This window comes from Chiloscyllium plagiosum, chromosome 25 (assembly GCF_004010195.1).
Source record: "Chiloscyllium plagiosum isolate BGI_BamShark_2017 chromosome 25, ASM401019v2, whole genome shotgun sequence".
NCBI lineage: Eukaryota > Metazoa > Chordata > Chondrichthyes > Orectolobiformes > Hemiscylliidae > Chiloscyllium > Chiloscyllium plagiosum.
Window position 1 is genome coordinate 10,321,042 of NC_057734.1, and position 23,295 is coordinate 10,344,336.

The 23,295-nt window shown below is 42.0% G+C and overlaps 1 protein-coding gene across 1 annotated transcript in view; it reads right to left on the reverse strand.

Annotated features, from left to right (window-relative positions):
• Positions 1-23,295, reverse strand: part of LOC122562395 (unconventional myosin-XVIIIb-like) — a 379,067-nt gene that overhangs the window by 30,621 nt on the left and 325,151 nt on the right. Inside the window, exons 40-42 of the mRNA XM_043715251.1 lie at positions 13,358-13,543; positions 2,877-2,948; positions 2,740-2,780 (exon numbers count right to left, since the gene is read on the reverse strand). Of these exons, the coding sequence (XP_043571186.1) occupies positions 2,740-2,780; positions 2,877-2,948; positions 13,358-13,543 (299 nt within the window). The remainder of the gene's footprint in view (positions 1-2,739; positions 2,781-2,876; positions 2,949-13,357; positions 13,544-23,295) is intronic.

Genomic DNA, 23,295 nt, shown 5'->3' on the forward strand with positions numbered 1-23,295 from the left:
ATCTTTCTTCCGGCATTTGTAGTGGTTTGAATCTGCCGCTTCCGGTTGTCAGTTCCAGCTGTCCGCTGCAGTGGTCGGTATATTGGGTCCAGGTCGATGTGCTTATTGATTGAATCTGTGGATGAGTGCCATGCCTCTAGGAATTCCCTGGCTGTTCTCTTTTTGGCTTGTCCTATAACAGTAGTGTTGTCCCAGTTGAATTCATTATAGGACAAGCCAAAAAGAGAACAGCCAGGGAATTCCTAGAGGCATGGCACTCATCCACAGATTCAATCAATAAGCACATCGACCTGGACCCAATATACCGACCACTGCAATGGACAGCTGGAACTGACAACCGGAAGCGGCAGATTCAAACCACTACAAATGGCGGAGGAAAGATCACAGAAGTGCTTCACAGGAGGCTCCCAAGCACTGAGGATGTCACCTAGTCAGGGGACGAAACGTCTGCAACACAAATTCCCAGCTCGGCAAACAGAACCACAACCATTGAACATGCCAGCTGTAGAGAAGTGCAAATTCCTGGCCCCATCATGAGGCAAATAATTCTGCTCTAAATTGTTGTTTATGGAGGAGGGGCACTTTCTGAGTGCCATAAGAAGGAAATGAACAAATTTCCATAGCTGTGTAGGGGGGGGGGGGGTGATGGCAGAGTGGTAGTATGAGCAGACTATTGATCTGGAGACCCAGTTAATGATATGGGGACCCAGGTTTAAATCCTTGAAATGGTGGAATATGAATTTGATTGTTTTAAAAGAATCTCAAATTAAGAGTCTAACTGTTTTAGCTATTGTCAGTTGTTGGGGAGAAAACTCATCTGGTTCACTAATGTTCTTTCAGGAAGGAACAAAGAACAAAGAACATTATAGCACAGGAACAGGCCCTTCGGCCCTCCAAGCCTGCACTGATCATCTATCTAAACCTGCCACCTATTTCCTAAGAATTTGTATCCTTTGTTCCCTGCCCATTCATGTCTCTGTCCAGGTCCACCTTAAATGATGCTAGCGTTCCCGCTCCTACCACTTCCGCTGACAACGGGTTCCAGGCACCCACCACCCTCTGTGTGAAGAATTTTCCACACATATCTCCCTTAAATCTTTCCGCTCTCACTTTGAACTCGTAACCCCTAATAATTGAGTCTTCCACTCTGGGAAAAGGCTTCTTGCTATCCACCCTGTCTATACCTCTCATGATTTTGTCGGCCTCAATCAGGTCCTCCCTCAACCTCCTCCTTTCTAATGAAAATAATCCTAAGTTACTCTCCCTCTCCTCATAGCTAGCACCCTCCATGCCAGGCAACATCCTGGTGATCCTCCACTGCACCATATCTAAAGCAGCCACATCCTTTTGGTAATGTGGCAACCAGAACTGTTCGCAGTAATCCAAATGTGGCCGAACCAGAGTCGTATATAACTGTAACATGACCTGCCAACTCTTGTACTCAATACCCTGTCCGAAGAAGGAAAGCATGCCGTATGCCTTCTTGACCACTCAACTGACCTGCGTTGCCACCTTCAGGGAACAATGGACCTGAACACCTAGATCTCTTTGTACATCAATTTTCACCAGGACTTTTCCATTTACTGTATGGTTTGCTTTTGAATTGAACCTTCCAAAATGTACCACCCCACATTTGTTTGGATTGAACTGAAATTTGTCATCCTTACCCAGTCTGGCCTACATGTGACTCCATAGCTAATGCAATGTGGACTCTTACCTGACTCAATGAGCAATAAATACTGGTTTCACAGCAATGCCCTCATCTCATCAATGTTTGTTTTTTAAAATTAGCATTTTCTGGGGAGCACATTCAGTCTTTGGCAGATGGCTGCATGATTGGTGAAATCAGAAGTCACCCCATAAATATATCTCTCAGTCTTTCTGTCTGTTAACTTCACTGGAGAGGAATGATAGGTGAGGTGTATGTCATGAATGTGAGGTAACATTGTTATATATTTTGGAAAGAAACTTAATGTGTCTTTAAAATAGATACAAGAAGTCTATCCTTGTGGATTCAACTGGTGTTAGAATTAGACGACACTTGCCTCAAGAAGAATTGCAAGAGATCTTTTGATCTCAACAAATGTTTCAAAAGGTAAACAAAAACACATTGGTAATGGCTTCCTCAGAGATAGGAGTAACTCTTCCTTACTCACTGGAGATCAGACAGAGTGATCAAGGTAATAGCTGAGAGACTGAAATAGTTAACGACTTTGATTAAAAGACAGCAGATGTGCCTGTGCTCCAGGTCTGGTCTGCCTATATACATCACCTGGTGACATGATTTGATAGTTTTGAATATAAATCATTTATAAGTTTTGAAGTATGCAGAAGTCTGGCTGCAAGCAAACACTGTGTGCAGGTATTTCGAGCACATCTGCATAAACCCCAACAGGGAGACAGTGGGTTATCCGGGGATGTGTCACCAGGCTACCAAGAGCAACCAAGCTGTAAGAGCAAAACAAAAAAAACTATCACTCATTCCACTTTCGGGAACAGCCTTTAACTATTCAACTACAAAACCTCACCATTGCTTAAGTTGATTGCAACCTTTCACTTCAGAAAACGCACTTTCAAGCAAGTCAGACCAGCAATGATATTAAAAGCTGATCTCAATTTCATTTTCATATATAGCTTTTGCCCTGACTTACTTTCAATCTTTGCAGTGTATTCTGGCTAATAGCTTTGTCACTTTTTCTATTACCTTCGGCGGCAGTTATGTAACAAACCTTATCTAACCTTTTATCTTGTTCAAAGCGAAAGGCAGTGCTGCTGGTTATCTGTAATTTGAAACACTTGATCCTTAAAAAGCAGGTAGCATGTGTTTAGTTCACAGACTGCTCTGTGGACACACCTGGTAAGTGAGCATGACATACGCAACCAGCAGCTGATCCAGTGTTGGCTCTTTCACTGGATTGTTCAAAGTCAAAACAACCTCCACTGTCTTTCTGAAACAAACCCAGGGTCAAAGAGAATGGCGCACAGATACAGAGTATGGCTCTTCCTGCACTGCCTTGCTTTATGGTTCAGTCTCAACTGTTAATCCATTTAATACCCATCCATTAATCCAATATAAATTCTTCTGTTTCCCACACCAAGCCTCCCTTTTGTGTCTCTCTGCGTATGTTACTGTGGAGACTGTCGAAACACATTGTGTTTCGGGCCCAAGCAGCAGGAGCACAGAGCCTTTCAGATTATCTGTTTTAAACTGGAATCTAATATATATCTACAACTAAAATGACAGGAGTTACCATCCAACTGGCAAATTATATAACAAACCCCAGGCAAACATATGATGATTTTTTGGTCCATTTTTGCCTATTCGATTTGGCAGTGGGTTTCACACATGCTACACAGGTGTAACATACAAAATGAGGTTGGTTTTGAGTAATATAGAACTGCAGTGATATGTCTAGTCTGTGCAAGGCTTAGTATGAAGCATTTTCTATTAAATCTTAATAACGTTTAATCAACTCCCTTTGTGTCGGTGGTATTTGCTGTTTGAAAATGAATCCAAGCTTGACTCACTGATAACAATACTTAGAGTTTATAATTAGCTCGATGAGACATCTGATAATGGGCTGGTTCTTGACAATTGTTAGTCTTTGTAATTCGAGAGACTGCAGTACAATGCTTGAATATTGATTCCTGTCTCTTATGTAAATCACTGGTTAGGTCCCAGCTGGAGTATTGTGCCTAATTGTGGGCAGAGTTTAGGAAGGGTGTCAAGGCCTTGAAGACGGGACAGGGGAGGTTTTCAAAAATGGAACGATCAGGACTTGAGTTATCTGGAGAGATTGACAAAATTATGATTATTCTATTTACAGTAGTAAACATCATAGGGAGACTTATTAAGGACATGCAAATCACGCAAGGTGTCAATACATTAAGGAGAACCTGATTCCACTGGCTGAAGGAGCGATATCAGAGCTTTAAAGTGTTTCTCAAAAGAGCCAGAGATGGGGAAAATTTGTATTTAGATATCCCTACAGTGTGGAAACAGGCCATTTGGTACAACAAGTCCACACCGACCCTCCAAAGGGCATCCCACCCAGACCCATTCCCCTATCCTATTACTCTGCATTTCCCCTGACTAATGCACCTAACCTACACATCCTTGAACACTATGGGCAATTTAGCATGGCCAATTCACCAAACCTGCACATCTTTGGACTGTGGGAGGAAACAGGAGGACCCAGAGGAAACCCACACAGACACAGGGAGAATGTGCAAACTCCACACAGACGGTCACCAAGGCAGGAATTGAACCCCTGTCCCTAGTGCTGTGAGGCAGCAGTGCTAACCACTGATCCACCGTGCCACTCCTGAAACAGTCATGGAAACAGATTCAATCGTAATTTTCAAATGAGAATTGGATAAATACTTAAAAAGGGTAAAATTCCAGGGCTAGGAAGACAGTACAACAGTCAGTGAATATTTGCATAGCTCTGTCTGAGAGCTGGTAAAGCCACAATGAGCTAAATGACCTCCTTCTGTGCAGTACAATTCTATGACTCATAGAGCAGGAGAAGAAAAGAACTAGAATTGAACAACACATTTTATTTGGATGTTTTATAAGTACAAATGAGTTGAAAAGGCAAATAAGCCTTAGCAACAAAGAGATCCGATGCTGGTGAGACCAAGCACCAAAAGGAAATCAATCTAACTTATTGATCAAGAATTCACATCAGGAATTCAGAAGAAATTTCTTTACCCAGAGAGTGGTGAGAATTGAGAATGTATCTGTGGGGTTTGGGGGCAGGTGTGGAATGGCAGGAGGGAGTAACAGGGAATGGGGAGATGTGGGCGGGGGGGGGCGCGGGAGAGTTGATCAGGTGAATAATAATAATGTATTTGAGAGGAGACAGTTTTTACTCACTTGTTGAATGTGGGTGTTGCTGACTGCCCCAGCATTTACTGCCCACCCCTAGTTGCCCTTCAGAAGGTGGTGGGTGAACTGCTACAGGCCTTTTGATGTATCTGCTGTTCTTATCCCTTTAGATGGAATTGCTTGTGAATTTGGAAGGTGCTGTCCTGGGATCAAGGAGGAATTAGTGGGTTCTGCTGATAGAGTTTGATTACAAAGATCAGTGGAGGTTCAAGAGGAGCATCAACACTGACATGGGCTGAATGGCTTATTTCTGTGGCAAATTCTGAGAATTTCTTTTATGTATAGACATCAGAGAACAGATTCCGAGTTGTTTGCTTGCAGCTGAGTAGGAGAGTAGTTATTGTCATTTTGCACAACTGGCCATTTTCCCTTTAAAATAATCAGATGAACAACAAAGGAAAGCGAGCAGGGATTATTTTGAAGAAACATAAAAGCCCAGTGAAGGATCTGTCAGCCAGTTTTTGAACAAGATAAGCAGTGATCGAGAAAGCACAGTGGAAGTTGGGAGTGCTGAGATTAATGACTGTACCCAATAATGTTTGAATAAGAGAGCTAAACTAACATTTATAGGTACAACCTTTAACCTGACATGTCTATGTTTTGCACATTGTAACCAGTTCTCCCAGACTACTGGACTTCACGGCAAACTCTGACATTTTCTCAGAATGTCACTGATCAAGGAATCTATCTTTCCCCTGAGGTTTGAATAGGAAATCCATTGCCCAATGCAATGGTACAAGATGTTTACGCATATGGGTGCAACCAGAGCTGGGAGCTAGCAAGAAAATATAGTCATTAATGCGTCCTACAGGAAATTCAGGAGAAATGGCTTTATTCAAAGTTTGGTTCAAATGTTGAGGGAAATAGAAGATGCTTTGATGGGAAATTGAATAAACATATGGGACGAGTGGTTAGTACTGCTGACTCACAGCACCGGGACCCAGGTTCAATTCTCCCCTCAGGTGACTCTCTGTGTGAAGTTTGCACATTCTCCCTGTGTCTGCATGGATGTCCTCCGAATGCTATGGTTTCTTCCCATGATCCAAAGATATGCAGGTTAGGTGGATTAGCTATGTTAAATTACCTATAGTGTCCAGGAATGTGCAAGTTAGGTGGATTAGCCATGCTAAATTACCCATAGTGTCCAGGAATGGGCAGGTTAGGTGGATTAGCCATGCTAAATTACCCATAGTGTCCAGGAATGGGCAGGTTAGGTGGATTAACCATGCTAAATTACCCATAGTGTCCGGGGATGTGCAGGGTATGTGGATTAAAATGAAGGGATACGGTGTCTACCGAAACTTTTATTGGCTGATCTGCCAACTGAAAGTGAATTGGCTTCCAATGTGATCCACGCTTGTTAAATGCAGAAGTTTCAGGGTGTGGGCGGAGGGTAGCATGAGGCAAGTCGGGATTAGGTTTGAGATATACTTGTGTTTGTTCATTTGATTTTCCACCTGCTCCCAGTCCTTCCTGTTCCTGAAGGCCAAACCCTAACCCCTCAACACATACACACAATCTCACAACTCACCCTAACAAAGTATGTTTGAAACAAATTGCCACCTTAGGAAGCTCACTCCAGGTAATGACAATCAGTGCATCCCATCAGAGACATTATAGAAGGCACACAATTTAAAAAACTATATTCGCTCTTTCACACTTTTCTGTGTAAACACTGACTAATGATTCATTGAGTTGCCAAACTATATCTCAAAGGGTAATGAAGGAGACACAGTGGGAGGGAACACAGCAGGAGTCTAGGAAAATCATCAACTTCACAGTCTCTAAATATATTGTGCAGCTCTGAGAAACCTCTCCAAGAAATGTATTAATAATAGTGTAACATGTGAAAAATAAATAGACACACAGGGATCAGCTTTTCCAATGTGAATGGAGAGGATATGTGACTTATGACAGTGAGTAATGGCAGTTCCCTCCCATGTGTAGAAAAAAAATTGTATATTTGTTCCAGTTATATTTTATCCTTCCTCCCTCCACCTCCTCAGCTTAGTCAATGCTATAATAGAAACCAGGTGGGGCCAATGCTGCAGGATTACAGGACATCTGCAAAGATAAGCAGATATTGAATCGATTGGTAACTGTAACACACATAGGTATACTTTTTATTCAATCACAAGATGTCAGCATGTAGGCCACCATTTATTACTCAGAAAGCAATTGAGGGTCAAACACATTGCTGTGTGTCTGGAGTCACATGTAGGCCAGACCAGATAAGGATGTCCCGAAAGGACATTGGTGAACAAGTTGGGTTTTTCCTGACTTGGAAAATAGAACATTACAGCGCAGTACAGGCCCTTTGGCCCTCGATGTTGCGCCGACCTGTGGAACTAATCTGAAGCCCACACTACTCCATTTCCATCCATATGTTTATCCAAGTCCATTTAAATGCCCTTAAAGTTGGCAAGTCTACTACTATTGCAGGCACGGCAGTCCACGCCCTTACTACTCTCTGAGTAAAGAAACTACCTCTGACATCTGTCCTATATCTTTCACCACCACCGACCCCCCCCCCCAAATTAAAGCCATGTCCCTTCATGCTAGCCATCATCATCTGAAGAAAAAGGCTCTCAATGTTCACCCTATCTAACCCTCTGATTATCTTAATGTCTCAATTAAGTCACCTCTCAACCTTCTTCTCTCTAATGAAAACAGCCTCAAGTACCTCAGCTTTTCCTCATAAGACCTTCTCTCCATACCAGGCAACATCCTAGTAAATCTCCTCTGCACCCTTTCCAAAGCTTCCACATTCTTCCTATAATGCAGTGATCGGAACTGTACTCAATACTCCCAGTGCAGCTGCACTAGAGTTTTGTACAGCTGCAACATGACCTCATGGTTCCAAAACTCAATCCCTCCATTAATAAAAATTAACACACTGTATGCCTTCTTAACAACTCTATCAAACTTGGGTGGCAACTTTTAGGGATCTATGTATATGGACATAGAGATCTCTCTGCTCATCCACACTACCAAGAATCGTACCATTAGCCCAGTACTCTGTATTCATGTTGCTCCTTCCAAATTGAATCACCACACACTTTTCCACATTAAAATCCATTTGCCACATCTCAGCCCAGCTCTGCAGCTTATCTATGTCCCTCTGTAACCTGCAACATCCTTGCACTATCCACAACTCCACCGACCTTAGTGTCATTTGCAAGTTTACTAATCCATCCTTCTACACCCTCATCCAGGTTGTTTATAAAAATGACAAACAGCAGTGGCCCCAAAACAGATCCTTGCAGTACACCACTAGTTACTGAACTCCAGGATGAACATTTTCTATCAACAGCCACCTTCTGTCTTCTTACAGCTAGCCAATTTCTGATCCAAACTATCAAAATACCCTCAATACCATGCCTCTGTATTTTGTGGATTAGCCTATAGTGGGGAACCTTATCAGATGCCTTACTGAAATCCATATACACCACATCAACCGCTTTACCCTCATCCACTTATTTGGTCACCTTCTCAAAGAACTCAATAAGGTTTGTGAGGCAATGGCTGATTAACAATTGATAATGGATTATGATCATTAGACCCTTAATTCCAGATTTTCATTGAATTCAAATTCCACCGTCTGTCATGGTGGGATTTGAACCCGGGTCCTCAGAATCTTACCTGGGTTTCTGGATTAACATGTTCTAACAATAATAGCCCTAGACCATTACATGTGTGTTCCCAGATGTTCAAATAACATCATAACTCTAGGCTAGACTTTACCTTAATTGACAATGTAGACCTCTTAACCAAATTCTGGGCAAATTTCTGACAATCTCTGGCTTCTCCTATGCAGAATCCGTCAATGATACTGGGCAGAGTTGGTATCAATGGGAACTTATGAATATTCGAGATTCGGGCAAGTGCAGCTCCAAATCTTTGGGAGAGGAGCTTCTTCCCATGTAGTAAAAACTCTGTGACTGAAAATATGGAAACCAATACTATATACAATATTCCAGACCTGGCCTCGTCAGTAATCTATGTAACTGAAGCATAACCTCCCTCCTTTTGCTTTCCATTCTCCTCACAATAAACTATAGCATTCTATGAGCTTTCCTATTTACTTGCTGTACCAGCATACCATCATTCTGCATTTTGTGCACATGGACACTCAGATCTCCCTGCCTCTCAGAGCTCTGCAAACTCTTCCCATTTTGATAAAATGCTTCTTATTCATTCTTCCAGTCAATCTCACATTTTCTTGCCATTATACTCCACTTATCAGATCTTCACTGACTCATTTAATCTACCTCTATATTTTTGTAGCTGCTTTATGTCCTCATTTCAAATTATTTTCCTACCTTTCATTGTGGCTTCAGCAAATTTAGCAACCACACTTTTGGTCCTTTCATCCAATGCATTTGTATAAACTGAATAAAGTTGACAGCCAAGCATTGATCTCGACTTGTTAACCAGAAATGACCTACTCTCTGTTTCCTGATAGCTCGCTGATTTTTACTATATGCTAATATCTTAACCTCTACAATGTGCGCTCTCATTTTCCACAATAATCTTTGGGAAAAAAATACAACGGGAAATGTTTCTGATGGCACTCATAAGGTAGAGTTCCACAAGCACCATCAGCCCCAAGTCCTATCATTGTACAAAGCACCTCCTCAGTGAGCTGAGAGATTGGCTGCTACACGCTTTCCCAACAGTAATTCTCATTGACAATTGTACTCTCATATACACCAGATGAAGAAAATATTTACAAGAATGGCTCCAGGCACAAATTAATTTCAGTTAGAATCATAGAGTCAGAGAGATGTACAGCATGGAAAAAGACCCTTTGGTCCAACTTGTCCGTGCTGACCAGATATCCTAATCTAATAGAGTTCCATTTGCCAGCACTTAGCCCATATCCCTCTAAACCCTTCCTATTCATATACCCATCCAGATGCCTTTTAAATGCAGTAACTGTACCAGCCTCCAACATTACCTCTGGCAGCTCATTCCATACACATACCACCCTCTGCATGAAAATGTTGTTCCTTAAGTCTCTTTTATATCTTTCCCCTCTCACCTTAAACCTTTGCCCTGTAGCTCTGGACTCCCCCAACCCAGGGAAAAGACCTTGTCTATTTACCCTATCCATGCCTCTCATGATTTTACAAAGCTCAATGAGGTCACCCTTCAGCCTCTGATGCTTCAGGAAAAGCAGGCCCAACCGATTCAGCCTCTCCCTATAGCTCAAACCCTCCAACCCTGGCAACATCCTTGTATTATAGGGTAGATTGTAGAAAGTGAGCTTTGCTCCTTGGCACAGAGTAAGTTTGAAAGGGGGGATTGATTTGATCGAGTTGCTCAATATCGTACAGGGTCAGGACAGAGTCGATAAGAATAAGTTGGAAATAAGCAGTGAGTCACTGGAATCTGGAATATAACACGTTGGAATGTGTTGGGAACAGATTCATTCATGACCTTCAAAAGGAGACTTGGATCATTATTTGCTTCAGGACTGGAAAAGCACAGCATGTCAGACAGCAACTGAAGAGCAGGAGAATCAACATTTCAGGTCTAAGCCCTTCATCAGGACCACATTGTCGACTTGGATCATTATTTGAAGAGATTTGCAGGGTTATGGAGGAAAGGCAGGGCATTGGTTCATTCCTGTAATGATCTTGTAGAGAGCTGGCACAGACACGAGGGGTCAAATGGCATCCTTCTGTGTCAACCCAGAAAACACAGGCAAAAAGCCAAGAACAACCAACTTGCAGAGGATTGCATTTAAACCACCTCTTCATTCATGCATTCATTTCACCACCAAATCTATTAGTTGCTGAAATTAGAGAAGCACCAATAAAAATGTATTGCAAAACTGAAGAGACCTCCATAATGTTGTTATGCTTCAACACTCTTCATAAATAAGAATGGAGCTTTCCAGCACTCCATATCTTTATTAATAAAAGATTATCTCCTATTTATAATGATTCACCAGCCAATTGGAGAAGGAGGATGTTGTTGACTTGATTCCCCTGGTTGTGTTTAAATTAGAAAATCACACCATGTAGTACATTTTGATTAGAAAAGCACTTGAAACAGTTATCAGTTAGCTTGACACCATCATAAAAAAATGATTAACAATTTGGTTTATCACTGTTTTTACTTCATTTAGTGCCAATTATTCAATTATAACATGCACTCAGTATTCAGAATCATGTTCATCACCATGACAACCATTTAGGGCTTTTGTCTTCAAATCAATGTGCAATAGCACTCAATCCGTGAATACTAACTCTCTTAAGATATTTAACTCATACCAATTTGAAACAACTGGGTTATAATTTCTTATGTGCCCCCATCTCATTACAAGAACCTATTTTGTTTTGTTATTTTGTTATCATCAGTTCCATTGATATCGATATTAAAAGGATGCTGGGACATAAGCCACAGTTGCCTAATTGCTTAGCACACAATTCGGCCACTTGGCCTGTTATATCTTGACCTTCACTGTAGCAAACTTTGGTTAAACACACTGCCTGTGATACTCCTGCTTGCCAATTGATCAAAGTCAAGCCAGAGCCAACCTTTACCTGGTATAAATGTATTAATTGAGTGACTTTTTAAAGGTATGCAACTCTGAGTTTAACTCTTGCCCTATATCAGTGAGTGTCACTTTACATAAATTGAAAACAAAAAGTGCTGGAAATCACAATGGGTCAGGCAGCATCCATGGAGAGAGAGCAAGCTAACATTTCAAGCTCTGATGAAGAGTCATCTAGACTCAAAACTTTAGCTTGCTGTCTCTCCATGAATGCTGCCTGACCCGCTGTGATTTCCAGCATTTTTTTGTTTGCAGTACAGATTCCAGTGTTGGCAGTAATGTGACCCTGTCACCTGAGGTGTGCCTGAGTGACCTGCCTTTTACCTGTATGCATATGAACTCAATGGACACCATCATCAAGGCACTGCTCTCACCCGTTAGTCAAGTATCTTCACCTATTTCAATATTTAACAATTTTGCCAGTGCTTTCCCTGACCCTTCCCTTTGACAAAACATTCAATGCCACACTTGGCTTGTAAATGAAGGCCTTTCTCCTTTTTTCTCTCTTTACATTTCTGATAGCCGCCGCACAGCGTTGATTGGCCGACCTGATGAGATGGACTTTACCCTAGTCATCCTTATCAAAACTCCTCACTTTTTTAAAATCATCCCAGCAACTATTTTTAACCCTTCTCTGCCCTGGTAGAAATTAGATTCAATTACCTATAGTGTGGAAGCAGGGCCTTCAGCCCAACAAGTCCACATTGACCCTCTGAAGAGCAACCCATCCAGACCCATCTACCTCTGACTAATGCACCTAACACTGTGGACAAGTTAGCGTGGCCAATCCACCTGACCTCCCACAATCCAAAGATGTGCAGGTCAGGTGGAAAATTATCCCCGCATCTCAAATCACTGTGCAAGATTATAATTACTCCAGTACCCTGTTGAAACAAAGGTTTCTGTGAAGATGTGCCTTTAATTGCACACAGCATTCTAACTTTTGTCTGGCCAATGTGTACAGACCTTCACACAAAATGTTCTTGACTCCATAAAAAGCTTCAAACAGTATAACCGCTGAAGCAGAGCAATGCAGGGCTTCCTCAAGATGTGAGTGATCACAAGGTGTGGTGAAAGGTTATTGTGGCTAACACTTTGGAATCTATTACTTCCAAAATCAAATGGAAGAGCATTTACTGTACAAGGTGACCAAGGTGGGTTGATGGGTGAAACTACACATTGCTGTCACCACATCAGCCCAGAAGTGAACCTTATTGTCATCCAGCCTAACCAACAGAAGTACATGGATGATCCAAACAGAGATTCTTGCAAATTAAAATTAAACTTAATGGGCCCAATTTTAAATCTGAGTACAGAAATGGTTTCAAAATTGGTGAATCACTTCAGTCTGTAGAGGGAAAAGTTTTGTTTTTAATTCATTCACAGGATGAGGGCATCATTGGCTAGGCCAGCATTTATTGCCCACCCCTAATTGTTCAGAGTCAACCACATTGCTGTGGGTCTGGAGTCACATGTAGGCCAGACCAGGTAAGGATGGCAATTTCCTTCCTTGAAGGATATTAGTCAACCAGATGGGCTTTCTGATAATCGACAATGGTTTCATGATCATCACTCAGCTCTTAATTCTTGATATTTATTGAGTTTAAAATCACTATCTGCCTTGGCAGGATTTGAACCCAGGCCCCAGAGCATTAGCTGGGTCTCTGGATTAACACGTCCAACGAAAATACCACTCAGCCAACACCTCCCCAACTAAATTGACATAACCCTTAGGGGAAGCCATGGTAATAAATTATCAGCTTGTATTAGTTTCAATGGATTGCTCCAGCCAAAAGGTTAAGGTATTTTTCCCTTTGATTTGCTGGCCACCTGTGTAGATCAAAAATTTGTATTTTTATGTCTTCTGTTTGAAGAGTTGAGTTTGAACTGAATGTACGTACCAGTTCCATACACCTTCGTGAGGCTTCCTGCTCCCTCTCAACAAGGTCATCCATCTCTGCTTTCATCTCCTCCATCCGCTGCTGGACACGTTTTGCAGTCTCCTTCTCCCGAGCCTCGGTCTCAGCAGCCTGGTCCAATTCCTCACCCATCTTCATCATGTTGTCCCGCAAACGTAGCACCAACGTCTACAATAACAATTGAGAGCAAAAGCTGTAATTAGCATGTGATAAACTTCCTCTCTTTGGATTTTGCCTGTTTGTCCAGACATGTGTTTGTACAAATGCAAATACTTACTTGCATCTGTGCGTATCAATTAATTCAGCCTTTAAAGAAGGCCATTGTTAACAATGCGCATCTTTAAGTTGAAATTATATTGTGTGTATTAAGCAATAGACATAATTAGTCATTATTAGAGTTTAATTTAGGAGCTTTGACCTGCGGTTCCTATAAGACTATCTCAACATACATTTTAATGAGCTTTTAAATCTTTGAGGTGAACAATTCAGTGCACTTGAAAAACATGGTAAAGCAAAGAAATGCTTTGATTAGGGTCAGGGATCCAAAGATATACAGAGCGAGGCAGAATAATTCAGAAGTTCAGTGTGATGCATGCCAGACAGTGAAGGACTACCAGACACCAGATTTAAGGATCTCATGTAGTTGCTCTGGAATTAAAGGACAACAAATTTAGTTTGCAGTTTGTTTTTTGGTGCCTGGGATAGTAGCTGAATAACAAAAGCATCTGGAGACTGCACAGAAATCTGCCAAAAGGAAAACTAGTGGCAGCTGTTCCCAGACTGAGACTGAGCAAGGCGTCTCGTTGTAATTCATGACTCAGGGTTGAGTATTGATGTGAATATTGCTAGATTGAAAAGACTAATGTGAATATGAATCATTTTTCTGAAGTCAGGAATGAAATCTTTCCAACCTTTTGCTTTATCTGGTATATTCTGGTTCATGTTTAATAAACGTTTTATTCTTTGTGTTAAAACTGCACTTGCAAATTGATTCAGTAACTGACCTCCACAGATTAAAAAAGTTCAGGTCTGTCAATCCAGATTTCGCTCTCCGATCTGAACTGTGCAATATTAATACCAGACAGGGTCATAACACTGTTTAAGAGACTTTTAGAGATTTTTTGAGATTAAAGGGGTTTCATTGTAAAGCTGATACTAACACCAGTTTCCACTTTTCCCTTGCAGACTCTTTGAGGAGAAAGTGAGGTCTGCAGATGCTGGAGATCAAAGTTGAAACTTTATTGCTGGAACAGCACAGCAGGTCAGGCAGCATCCAGGGAACAGGAGATTCGACGTTTCGGGCACAGGCCCTTCTTGCATTCCTGAAGAAGGGCCTGTGCCCGAAACGTCGAATCTCCTGTTCCCTGGATGCTGCCTGACCTGCTGTGCTGTTCCAGCAATAAAGTTTCAACCTTGCAGACTCTTTCCCTGTTCCAGATGTCAGCTCCCCACTGGGGAAGAACACAACCCTTTATTTTTTTTCTCTTTCTTCCTTCTTTCTTTTTTTCTGTCCAGAGGGGATTTTTTTTTTCTTTATCACCACCAGATCACCTGTGTTACTAATTAAAAAGCAATGATGAAGCATTACCTTGTACAACAATAACAAATGGACAGGAGGGTAGAGAGTGAGGAGGCAACTAAATAGACAGGGAAGTAAGGCACGACAGCCCCCAGTGCCCACCTCTTACTAAAATCTTCAAGGGTTTTTGTATAATCATGGAAAAACACAGCTCTTAAATGCAAAATTCATTCAGCATCATTAACTCTTGATGAAAGTGAGGACTGCAAATGTTGGAGATCAGAGTCTAGATCAGAGTGGTGCCGGAAAAGCACAGCAGATCAGGCAGCATCCGAGGAGCAGGAAAATCGACATTTTGGGCAAAAGCCCTTCATCAGGAATGAGCCTCTAATTCCTGATGAAGGGCTTTTGCCTGAAACGTCAATTTTCTTGCTCCTCGGATGCTGCTTGACCTGCTGTGCTTTACCATCATTAACTCTTGATCAACTCTGGGGCTGTTCTGTTTTATTTTTAAAGCATCGTGCATTTCTAACACTGGCAGACACCATATTCAAGAACCAAGATCCAAAGTATTCACAAAAAAAAACAAGTTAGGTACCAGTCCTTAATGGACTGAAGAATACTATGCATGGAAGGAGTACTTTAGCTATGAAGAGAGGCTGGATAAGCTCAGGATAAGCTCTGAAACAAAGAAAGCTGATGGGGGAACCTGATAGAGGTGTCTCAGATGATGAGAGGCATGGACCAGGTTGAAAAGAAAGCAGCTTAGTCTAAAGGGTCAATGATTAGGGGACAACATTTTAAGGTGAAAGGCAGGAGGCTGAGAGGGGATTTAAGGCAAAATATTTTCACCCTGAGGATGATGGGGATCTGGAATGCACTGCCTGGTAGCATTGTTGGGCAGGTTACCTTACAACTTTTAAGAAGTACACCGATGAACACTTGAAGCGTCAAAGCATTCAAGGCTATGTGCCTAATGCTGTAAGGTGAGACTAATGTAGATTTAGGGTAGCTTTGGCAGTACAGATGTTGTGGATTGAAGGGCCACTTCTGTCCTGTATAATCCCGTGATCCTGTGAACAACCAGCTCCTGAACATTGCGCAATCTGCACATTTTACTTACACAAATGAGAAGTTAGCAAGCAAGAAATTAGAAAGAGAAATTCAATAACCTCAAACATGTAACGTAGGAGGCAATATGATTTTGGTTGTGATATGAGAAGTGAGGAATGTGTTCACCAGACAGAGGTTGATCCATGGAAGTGTCGTGATTGTAATGAGGTCAGCCAGCTGGACTTCAGAGGATACGAGTTCCCTGAATGAGGCTGTTCACCAATCAGGGAGCTCTGGCTGACAGATATAAACAGGAGTGTCAGAGTTTCTGTTCACTCTGAGAGCTGGCTCTGAGGGAGCCGGACTAGTGTCAAGCACCTTGCACATGTAAATGAAGGATGACTTGGTGAAGGATACCAGCATCTGTGGAGTTATTTCAAAAAGGGGATGCCCTTAGCCCGCTACTTTATCTGGAGAAATTAACACAAGTTGGAGATAGTGAGGACTGCAGATGCTGGAAAGTCAGAGTTGATAAAGTGTGGAGTTGGAAAAAGCACAACAGGTCAGGTAGCATCAGAGGAGCAGGGGAATCGGCATTTGAGGTTGTGACCCATGATCAGTAAATTATACTGCCACATATCCCGGTAGCTATGTCTGATTATACACAAAATCTATACAGCAGCACATTATTTGTTTTGCAACTAAGTAACAATATTGTTATTAGATCAAGGAAATGAACTTATTTCCTAACCTGTGAGTCAGTATCTCAGACAGTACTGCAGGTTTACACTGAATTATCAGGCATGTGATCCAAATGGGGCTTTGCCCCACAAACCCCTTCCTCACTGGTGAAAGCTCCCTTTAAACCCCAGGTTGACCATCTAGTTGCATTTCTCCACCTCGGAGGCTCCCCACCTTCATTTCTGATGAAGGGCTTTTGCCCAAAACGTCGATTTTCCTGCTCCTCGGATGCTGCCTGACCTGCTGTGCTTTTCCAGCACCATTTTAATCTAGACTCTGATCTCCAGCATCTGCAGTCCTCACTTTTTCCCTGCATCCATAGATATGCCATTTATCATCCTTCTGTTCTGTATACACCGGGGTGTACAAGCTGGAGTGGCACAATGTAATGAATTCAGTTTGTATTCAACCACAGCATCAACATAAAGCATGAGAAATGCCCAAACCGTGTGTCAGGGCCAGCTTATCAATGGGGTGGGTAGGGGAATGGTAATTAAATGATAATTTAAACAATGCACACAATATAGGTAAGTATGGGTGTTTATCTACAATGCATACATTTGGAACAACATTTTCCCTATCCACTAGTAATTGAAAAAAAAAAGAAACCTTTAATTTATTCCAGTTAGAAAACTATTTTGCTTTTGTCTTTGTGTAGAACACTGATGGTGTTCTGAATTAATAGCTCTCCATGACTGCTGTAGACTGCTCAACAACTGATTTCTCACTTCAGGAGAACTTGATTAGATGTGTGCTGCTTGGCCCCTCTAGGCAGAATGCCTTTGAAACAGCTCATGTCACACAGGTATAGACTTGATTTAAACCCTTTGCAATCAAAGTCATTTTTCAATATTGTTTCCATGGTTCCCATAAAATCCATAGGGCTGTTTCTGAACTGAGTTGGCATAGAGATGTGTGGTTCCTAAACTCCCTGTAATAAATTAAAGGTATTTGTTTCATTTATTTAAAGATTAGATGATAGCCTTTGAACAAAAGATTAAATAAGTTCATTTCCTTGATCTAATAGCAGTGTTGTTACTTTGATGCAAAGGAAATAATGGTGCTACTGTATAGATTTTGTATATAATCTGGTATTGCTGCTGGGAAATGTGGCAGTGTGATTTACTATGCTAGTTCATCTTCTGTCCTTTGCCTATAAGTGAAGTATTTAGACCATAAGACCATGAGAAATAAGAACAGGGTAGATCATTCTGCAATTCAACAGGGTCATGGTTAATCCAACATTTCTCACATCCACTTTCGTGCCCTTTCCCTGTAATCCCTGATTCCCTTTATCACAAATAGAAATGCCAGCTTTGCCACAAAGGAGATTAGTTTAGTTGGCTGGACAGTTGGCTTACAAAGCAGAGTGCTGCCAGTAGTACGGGCTCAAAGCCTGGACTGGCTGAGATTACGATGAATGACTCTCCTTCATAGCCCAATTACAATTACAACACTGAAAAAGTATCTGGACAGGTACATGAATAAGATGGGTTCAGAGGGATATGGGCCAAATGCAGGCAATTGGGACTAGATCCATTTAGGATATCTGGTCAATGCAGATAAGTTGGACCAATGGGTCTGTTTCCATGCTGTATCACTCTATGACTCTGAATTGCAGTGACCCTCAGATTTTAACTTTTTAAAGCATTATTTTTTAATCAACTTATTCAGAGATGTTATTTTACACCTCTGGAGCAGGTGCGGCTTGAACCTGGGCCTCCTGCTCCAGAGGCCTGGACACTACCACTGCACCACAAGCCACTTTAGCCTTTTGCATTAATGAAACACAGTATAAATGAACCAGAGGAAGTGACATATGATCTTATTTTCACTTTTACCAGTGTGGCAAGATGAAGCCAGGGGTAAAATGTTCTTTAAATAAATCAATGTGATCCTCGCTTGAGTGGATGCTGTAAATATTCTTTAGCAGCACAATGAACCCATTGTCTTGACCAAAATATTTAAAGCAGGGTTACAGGTCAGAATGAAACAATGCAACCACGGTTGCAATGATATAGAAGATTTAGCAAGAATTGCATGAGGTCTCCCTGAAAGCTGAGGGTTGAGGAGGTCAGTACATTATTAGGAGCTACGCAGACAATATCCTAGTCAGGCAAAGCATTGAGGAAGACAAAGTTAACTTGATGCTTGCATCAATCTTGGAAATAATATCTGTGTCAAGATAGCTCGATTTAATATGTGAGTCTAGTGACAAGTGGAAATTATTGATATATTAATCAATGATCTGTGCAGAGCACTGTGTATTCGGCAGAAAAGTTGATCAGGAATAAAATTGCTGTCAGCGTCTAAGATGAAGCATTGTCTGGCTACTTATAGCAAGGGGAATGACCTAACATTAACAAAGGCAATTCAACTGGAGGTCAGGAAGCAAAATCAACCAATGATTTGGGGGTGGCAGAGAAAGCCATAGCCCAATGACAGACCCAGCGGAGTACTTGCAGATTAAAAGCAGAGGTGCACCTGTAAAATAAACAGAAGCAGAAGTGCACCCATCCACCTCCTCCGATACTTATATTGGTGTGCTGGAAAAAAGACACAAGTGCAGAAACTGTTCTGCCAAAGAGACTGAACGACAATGAGAGAAGACAGGAACTACTGAGGTGGGTGTCAGATGAAGAAGCTTCTCCAAACCAAAGAGAAGCCCTGGAAAGATGGCAAGATCCCTGAACTAAAAGATGTCAATAAAGTTGCCTTAGCCCCAGAGGAGGGAAGGATGGTCTCATTTGAGAGAGATGAGTGGTATGTGTTTAATGTGAGGGTCTCCGTGTCTCAGACGAGGGGCAATGTTGAGGAGGCGGGGCTCGTGTGGTGACCTCAGCCAGTTTGGGAATTTAACCAACACTGGTGGCATCATGAACCAGCCATCCAGCCAACTGAGCTAACTAAACCCCCATTTCTGATACTGAATCAAAGTTGGAGAAATCTTCCACGCAGCTGTCATGTACAGAACTATATGGGTCAGGAAGTATTGAACTCAAGGTCATAGGACAACTGAATGCAACTCAACAAGACAGAGAGTGAAAAATTGCTAAAACCTTACGCATGATCCTAAACCCCAGCTGTTCACTCTTAAGCAGGACTGTTGATTTACATCTGATTTGCAGAGTAGAGGAAGTGGAAAACCAAGCAGATTGATCTAAAACCTAATTAGCTGAACTTCCACTACTGGTGACAGGGCTAGGAAAACTGTAAACAGCTATATCATGCTACATTGGGAAGATTTATACCCGAAACATTGCCTTCTCCACCTCCTGATGCTGCCTGGCTTGCTGTGTTCTCCCAGCCTCCTGCTTGTCTACATTGGGAAATGAAGCAAGTATGTTCATTTAAACCCAGAAGTGTTCAACACAAAGATGGAAATTGACTCTCTGTTGAAGTAAGAGGTTATTTCATCAGTGACTGACCTGATAATCAGGTGCTTGGGGTGTAATCTAGTGCCAAAGCCCAGGAATCTATCAGAATCTGTGTAGATCTTACAGCTGAACAAAGTAGTTGAAGAGTAAGTTCATCATATGTCATGTGGGTGATTGCTTAACAAAGCTGGGGAAGAGTTCAATCTCCACAGAGTTGGATGCAAAATGTGACTTTTGGCAACTACCCCTTGCTGAAGAGTCTATGTTGTTCACAACCAGGGCAGGATGTAGTCACTGTCACAGGAATGATTGTCCTGAACCATGGATCCACCCATACAGATCATGACAGTGGAGCTATGCTGGCACAATGAGAAGCAAGATTTACACTCATCAAGGAATGTGGATTGTCACCAACTGAAGATGAAATTCAATATTTCCTTGGACATACTGTAGAAACATCTGGTGGCAGCAATGATCTACAATGACATCACAATAAAAGGAATATCCCCAGAACATGACTGAGCTCCAGGAATCCATGGGTTTGGTAAAATAAGTTGGCAAGTTCTAACTGTTATCCATGTGCCTCTACATCAGGGATGTAGTTGAGGGAGCAGGCGATTCAGCCCTTTAAACTGCCCTGCCATTTAACATGGTCATGGCTGACATTATCCTGGTCTTAACTCCACTTTCCAGACTGCTCCCCATAGCCTTTTTATCCTGTTTTTCATCAGAAACGTATCTATTTCATTTTAGAATAAGTTGATTGTTTCTGTCTCCATTGCACTCTGGGGCAGTGAGTTCCACAGATTCACATACCTTTGACAGAAATAGTTTCCCCTCATCTCAGTCTTGAACCGACCTCCTCTTACTCTATATCTATGATCGCTTGTATGAGACTGTTTCACAAGAGGGAACATCTCTTCAACATCCAGCTGTTCAATCCCCTTTAGCATCAGCTGCTAAGATAAGGTAATGCATGTTTCTTGGAAGGAGCATAACAGAGTTTTTTTGAGAAAGGAAGTGATCTTTTAGTTTACTCTGACCCAACATAACTTCTACAATTAACTATGATGGCTATAATCAGTTCTACTCCAAAATGGTTTAGCAGCACATGAAACTCTTCGTGAGAAAGAGACTCTGACACATACAAACACCACATGAAAACGCCTTAAAAGAAAGTGAGAAAGGTAGAGGATGATTAGCACAGCTGCCAGATGTGGAACTATGACAAACATCAAATAAAAACACAACCTACCGGATCGCCAACTAGTGGAATTAGTTTCAAGTCAAGATCAAGCTTGTTTTGGAAAAGTGCTAGGGCAGACCAGACTCATGGATGGGTCTCATTCAAATTGAGAACAGCACAGTGCATCAGAACAGGTGGGAGGTGATGGCCTAGTGGTAGTATCACCAGACTGTTAGTCTAGAGATCCAGATAATGGTCTGGGGACCTGGGTTTGAATCCTGCTAAGGCAGATGGTGGAACTCGAATGCAATAAATATCTTGATTCTTAATTACAGAATTAAGAATCTAATGATTAGCATGAATCCATTGTTGAAAAACTCATCTGGTTCATTATTGCCCTTTAGGGAAGGAAACAGCCATCTTTAACTGGTCTGGCCTACATGTGACTCCAGACTCACAGCAATATGGTTGACCCTTAATTGCAATTAGGGATGGGCAATAAATGCTGCCTCGCCAGAGATGCCCTTATCCCATTATTGAATAAAGAGAAAAGGTATAGAGGTAACCTTCTACATCATGAAGGCAATCACACACACAGTAAAAAATAGCACAACTGTTCCATTCATTGAGAGATGTATTGCCAGGCTGACCACTGAACCATAGCCATTTGTCAATTCTCCCTATGCCCAGTTTTGGGAGACCGCGCGGATTACTCAGATTCTTAATGCTTTCCCAACGAGCTGAGAACATGCTTGAGATTTTTTAGATTAGATTCCCTACAGTGTGGAAACAGGCCATTTGGCCCAACAAGCCCACACCGACTCTCTGAAAAGTAACCCCCCCGACCCATTCTCCTACCCTATATTTCCCCCTGACTAATGCACCTAACACTATGGGCAGTTTAGCATGGCCAATTCACCTGACCTGCACATAGAACATAGAACATAGAACATAGAACAATACAGCACAGAACAGGCCCTTCGGCCCACGATGTTGTGCCGAACATTTGTCCTAGCTTAAGCACCCATCCATGTACCTATCCAATTGCCACTTAAAGGTCACCAATGATTCTGACTCTACCACTCCCACAGGCAGAGCATTCCATGCCCCCACCACTCTCTGGGTAAAGAACCCACCCCTGACATCACCCTTCACCTTAAATAAGAAGTGTTGTTTTGTAAACCTTAGTTGGGAGTTTTATCAGACTTATAGTATTCCCTTATAGTATTATATAAGGGAAAGTAAAATATAGGTTAGATAAAGTAATTGTAAATAGTCATTCGTTAATTATTCTCTGTTATACTTTAAGAAAACATAGACCCCAAGATCCCTCTGTTCCTCCACCTGACTAAGAACCCTACCATTAACCCTGTATTCCGCATTCTTATTTGTTCTTCCAAAATGGACAGCCTCACACTTGGCAGGGTTGAACTCCATCTGCCACTCCTCAGCCCAGCTCTGCATCTTATCTAAGTCCCTCTGCAGCCGACAACAGCCCTCCTCACTGTCCACAACTCCACCTATCTTCGTATCATCTGCAAATTTACTGACCCACCCTTCGACTCCCTCATCTAAGTCATTAATAAAAATTACAAACAGCAGAGGACGCAGAACTGATCCCTGCGGAACTCCACTTGTAACTGGGCTCCAGGCTGAATATTTACCATCTACCACCACTCTCTGACTTCGACCGGTTAGCCAGTTTTCTATCCAATTGGCCAAATTTCCCTCTATCCCATGCCTCCTGACTTTCCGCATAAGCCTACCATGGGGAACCTTATCAAATGCCTTACTAAAATCCATGTATACTACATCCACTGCTCTACCCTCATCCACATGCTTGGTCACCTCCTCAAAGAATTCAATCAGACTTGTAAGGCAAGACCTACCCTTCACAAATCCGTGCTGGCTGTCCCTAATCAAGCAGTGCCTTTCCAGATACTCATAAATCCCACATCTTTGGATTGTGGGAGGAAACCGGAGCACCCGGAGGATACCCACGCAGACACAGGGAGAATATCTGTGTGGAGTTTGCACAGTCGCC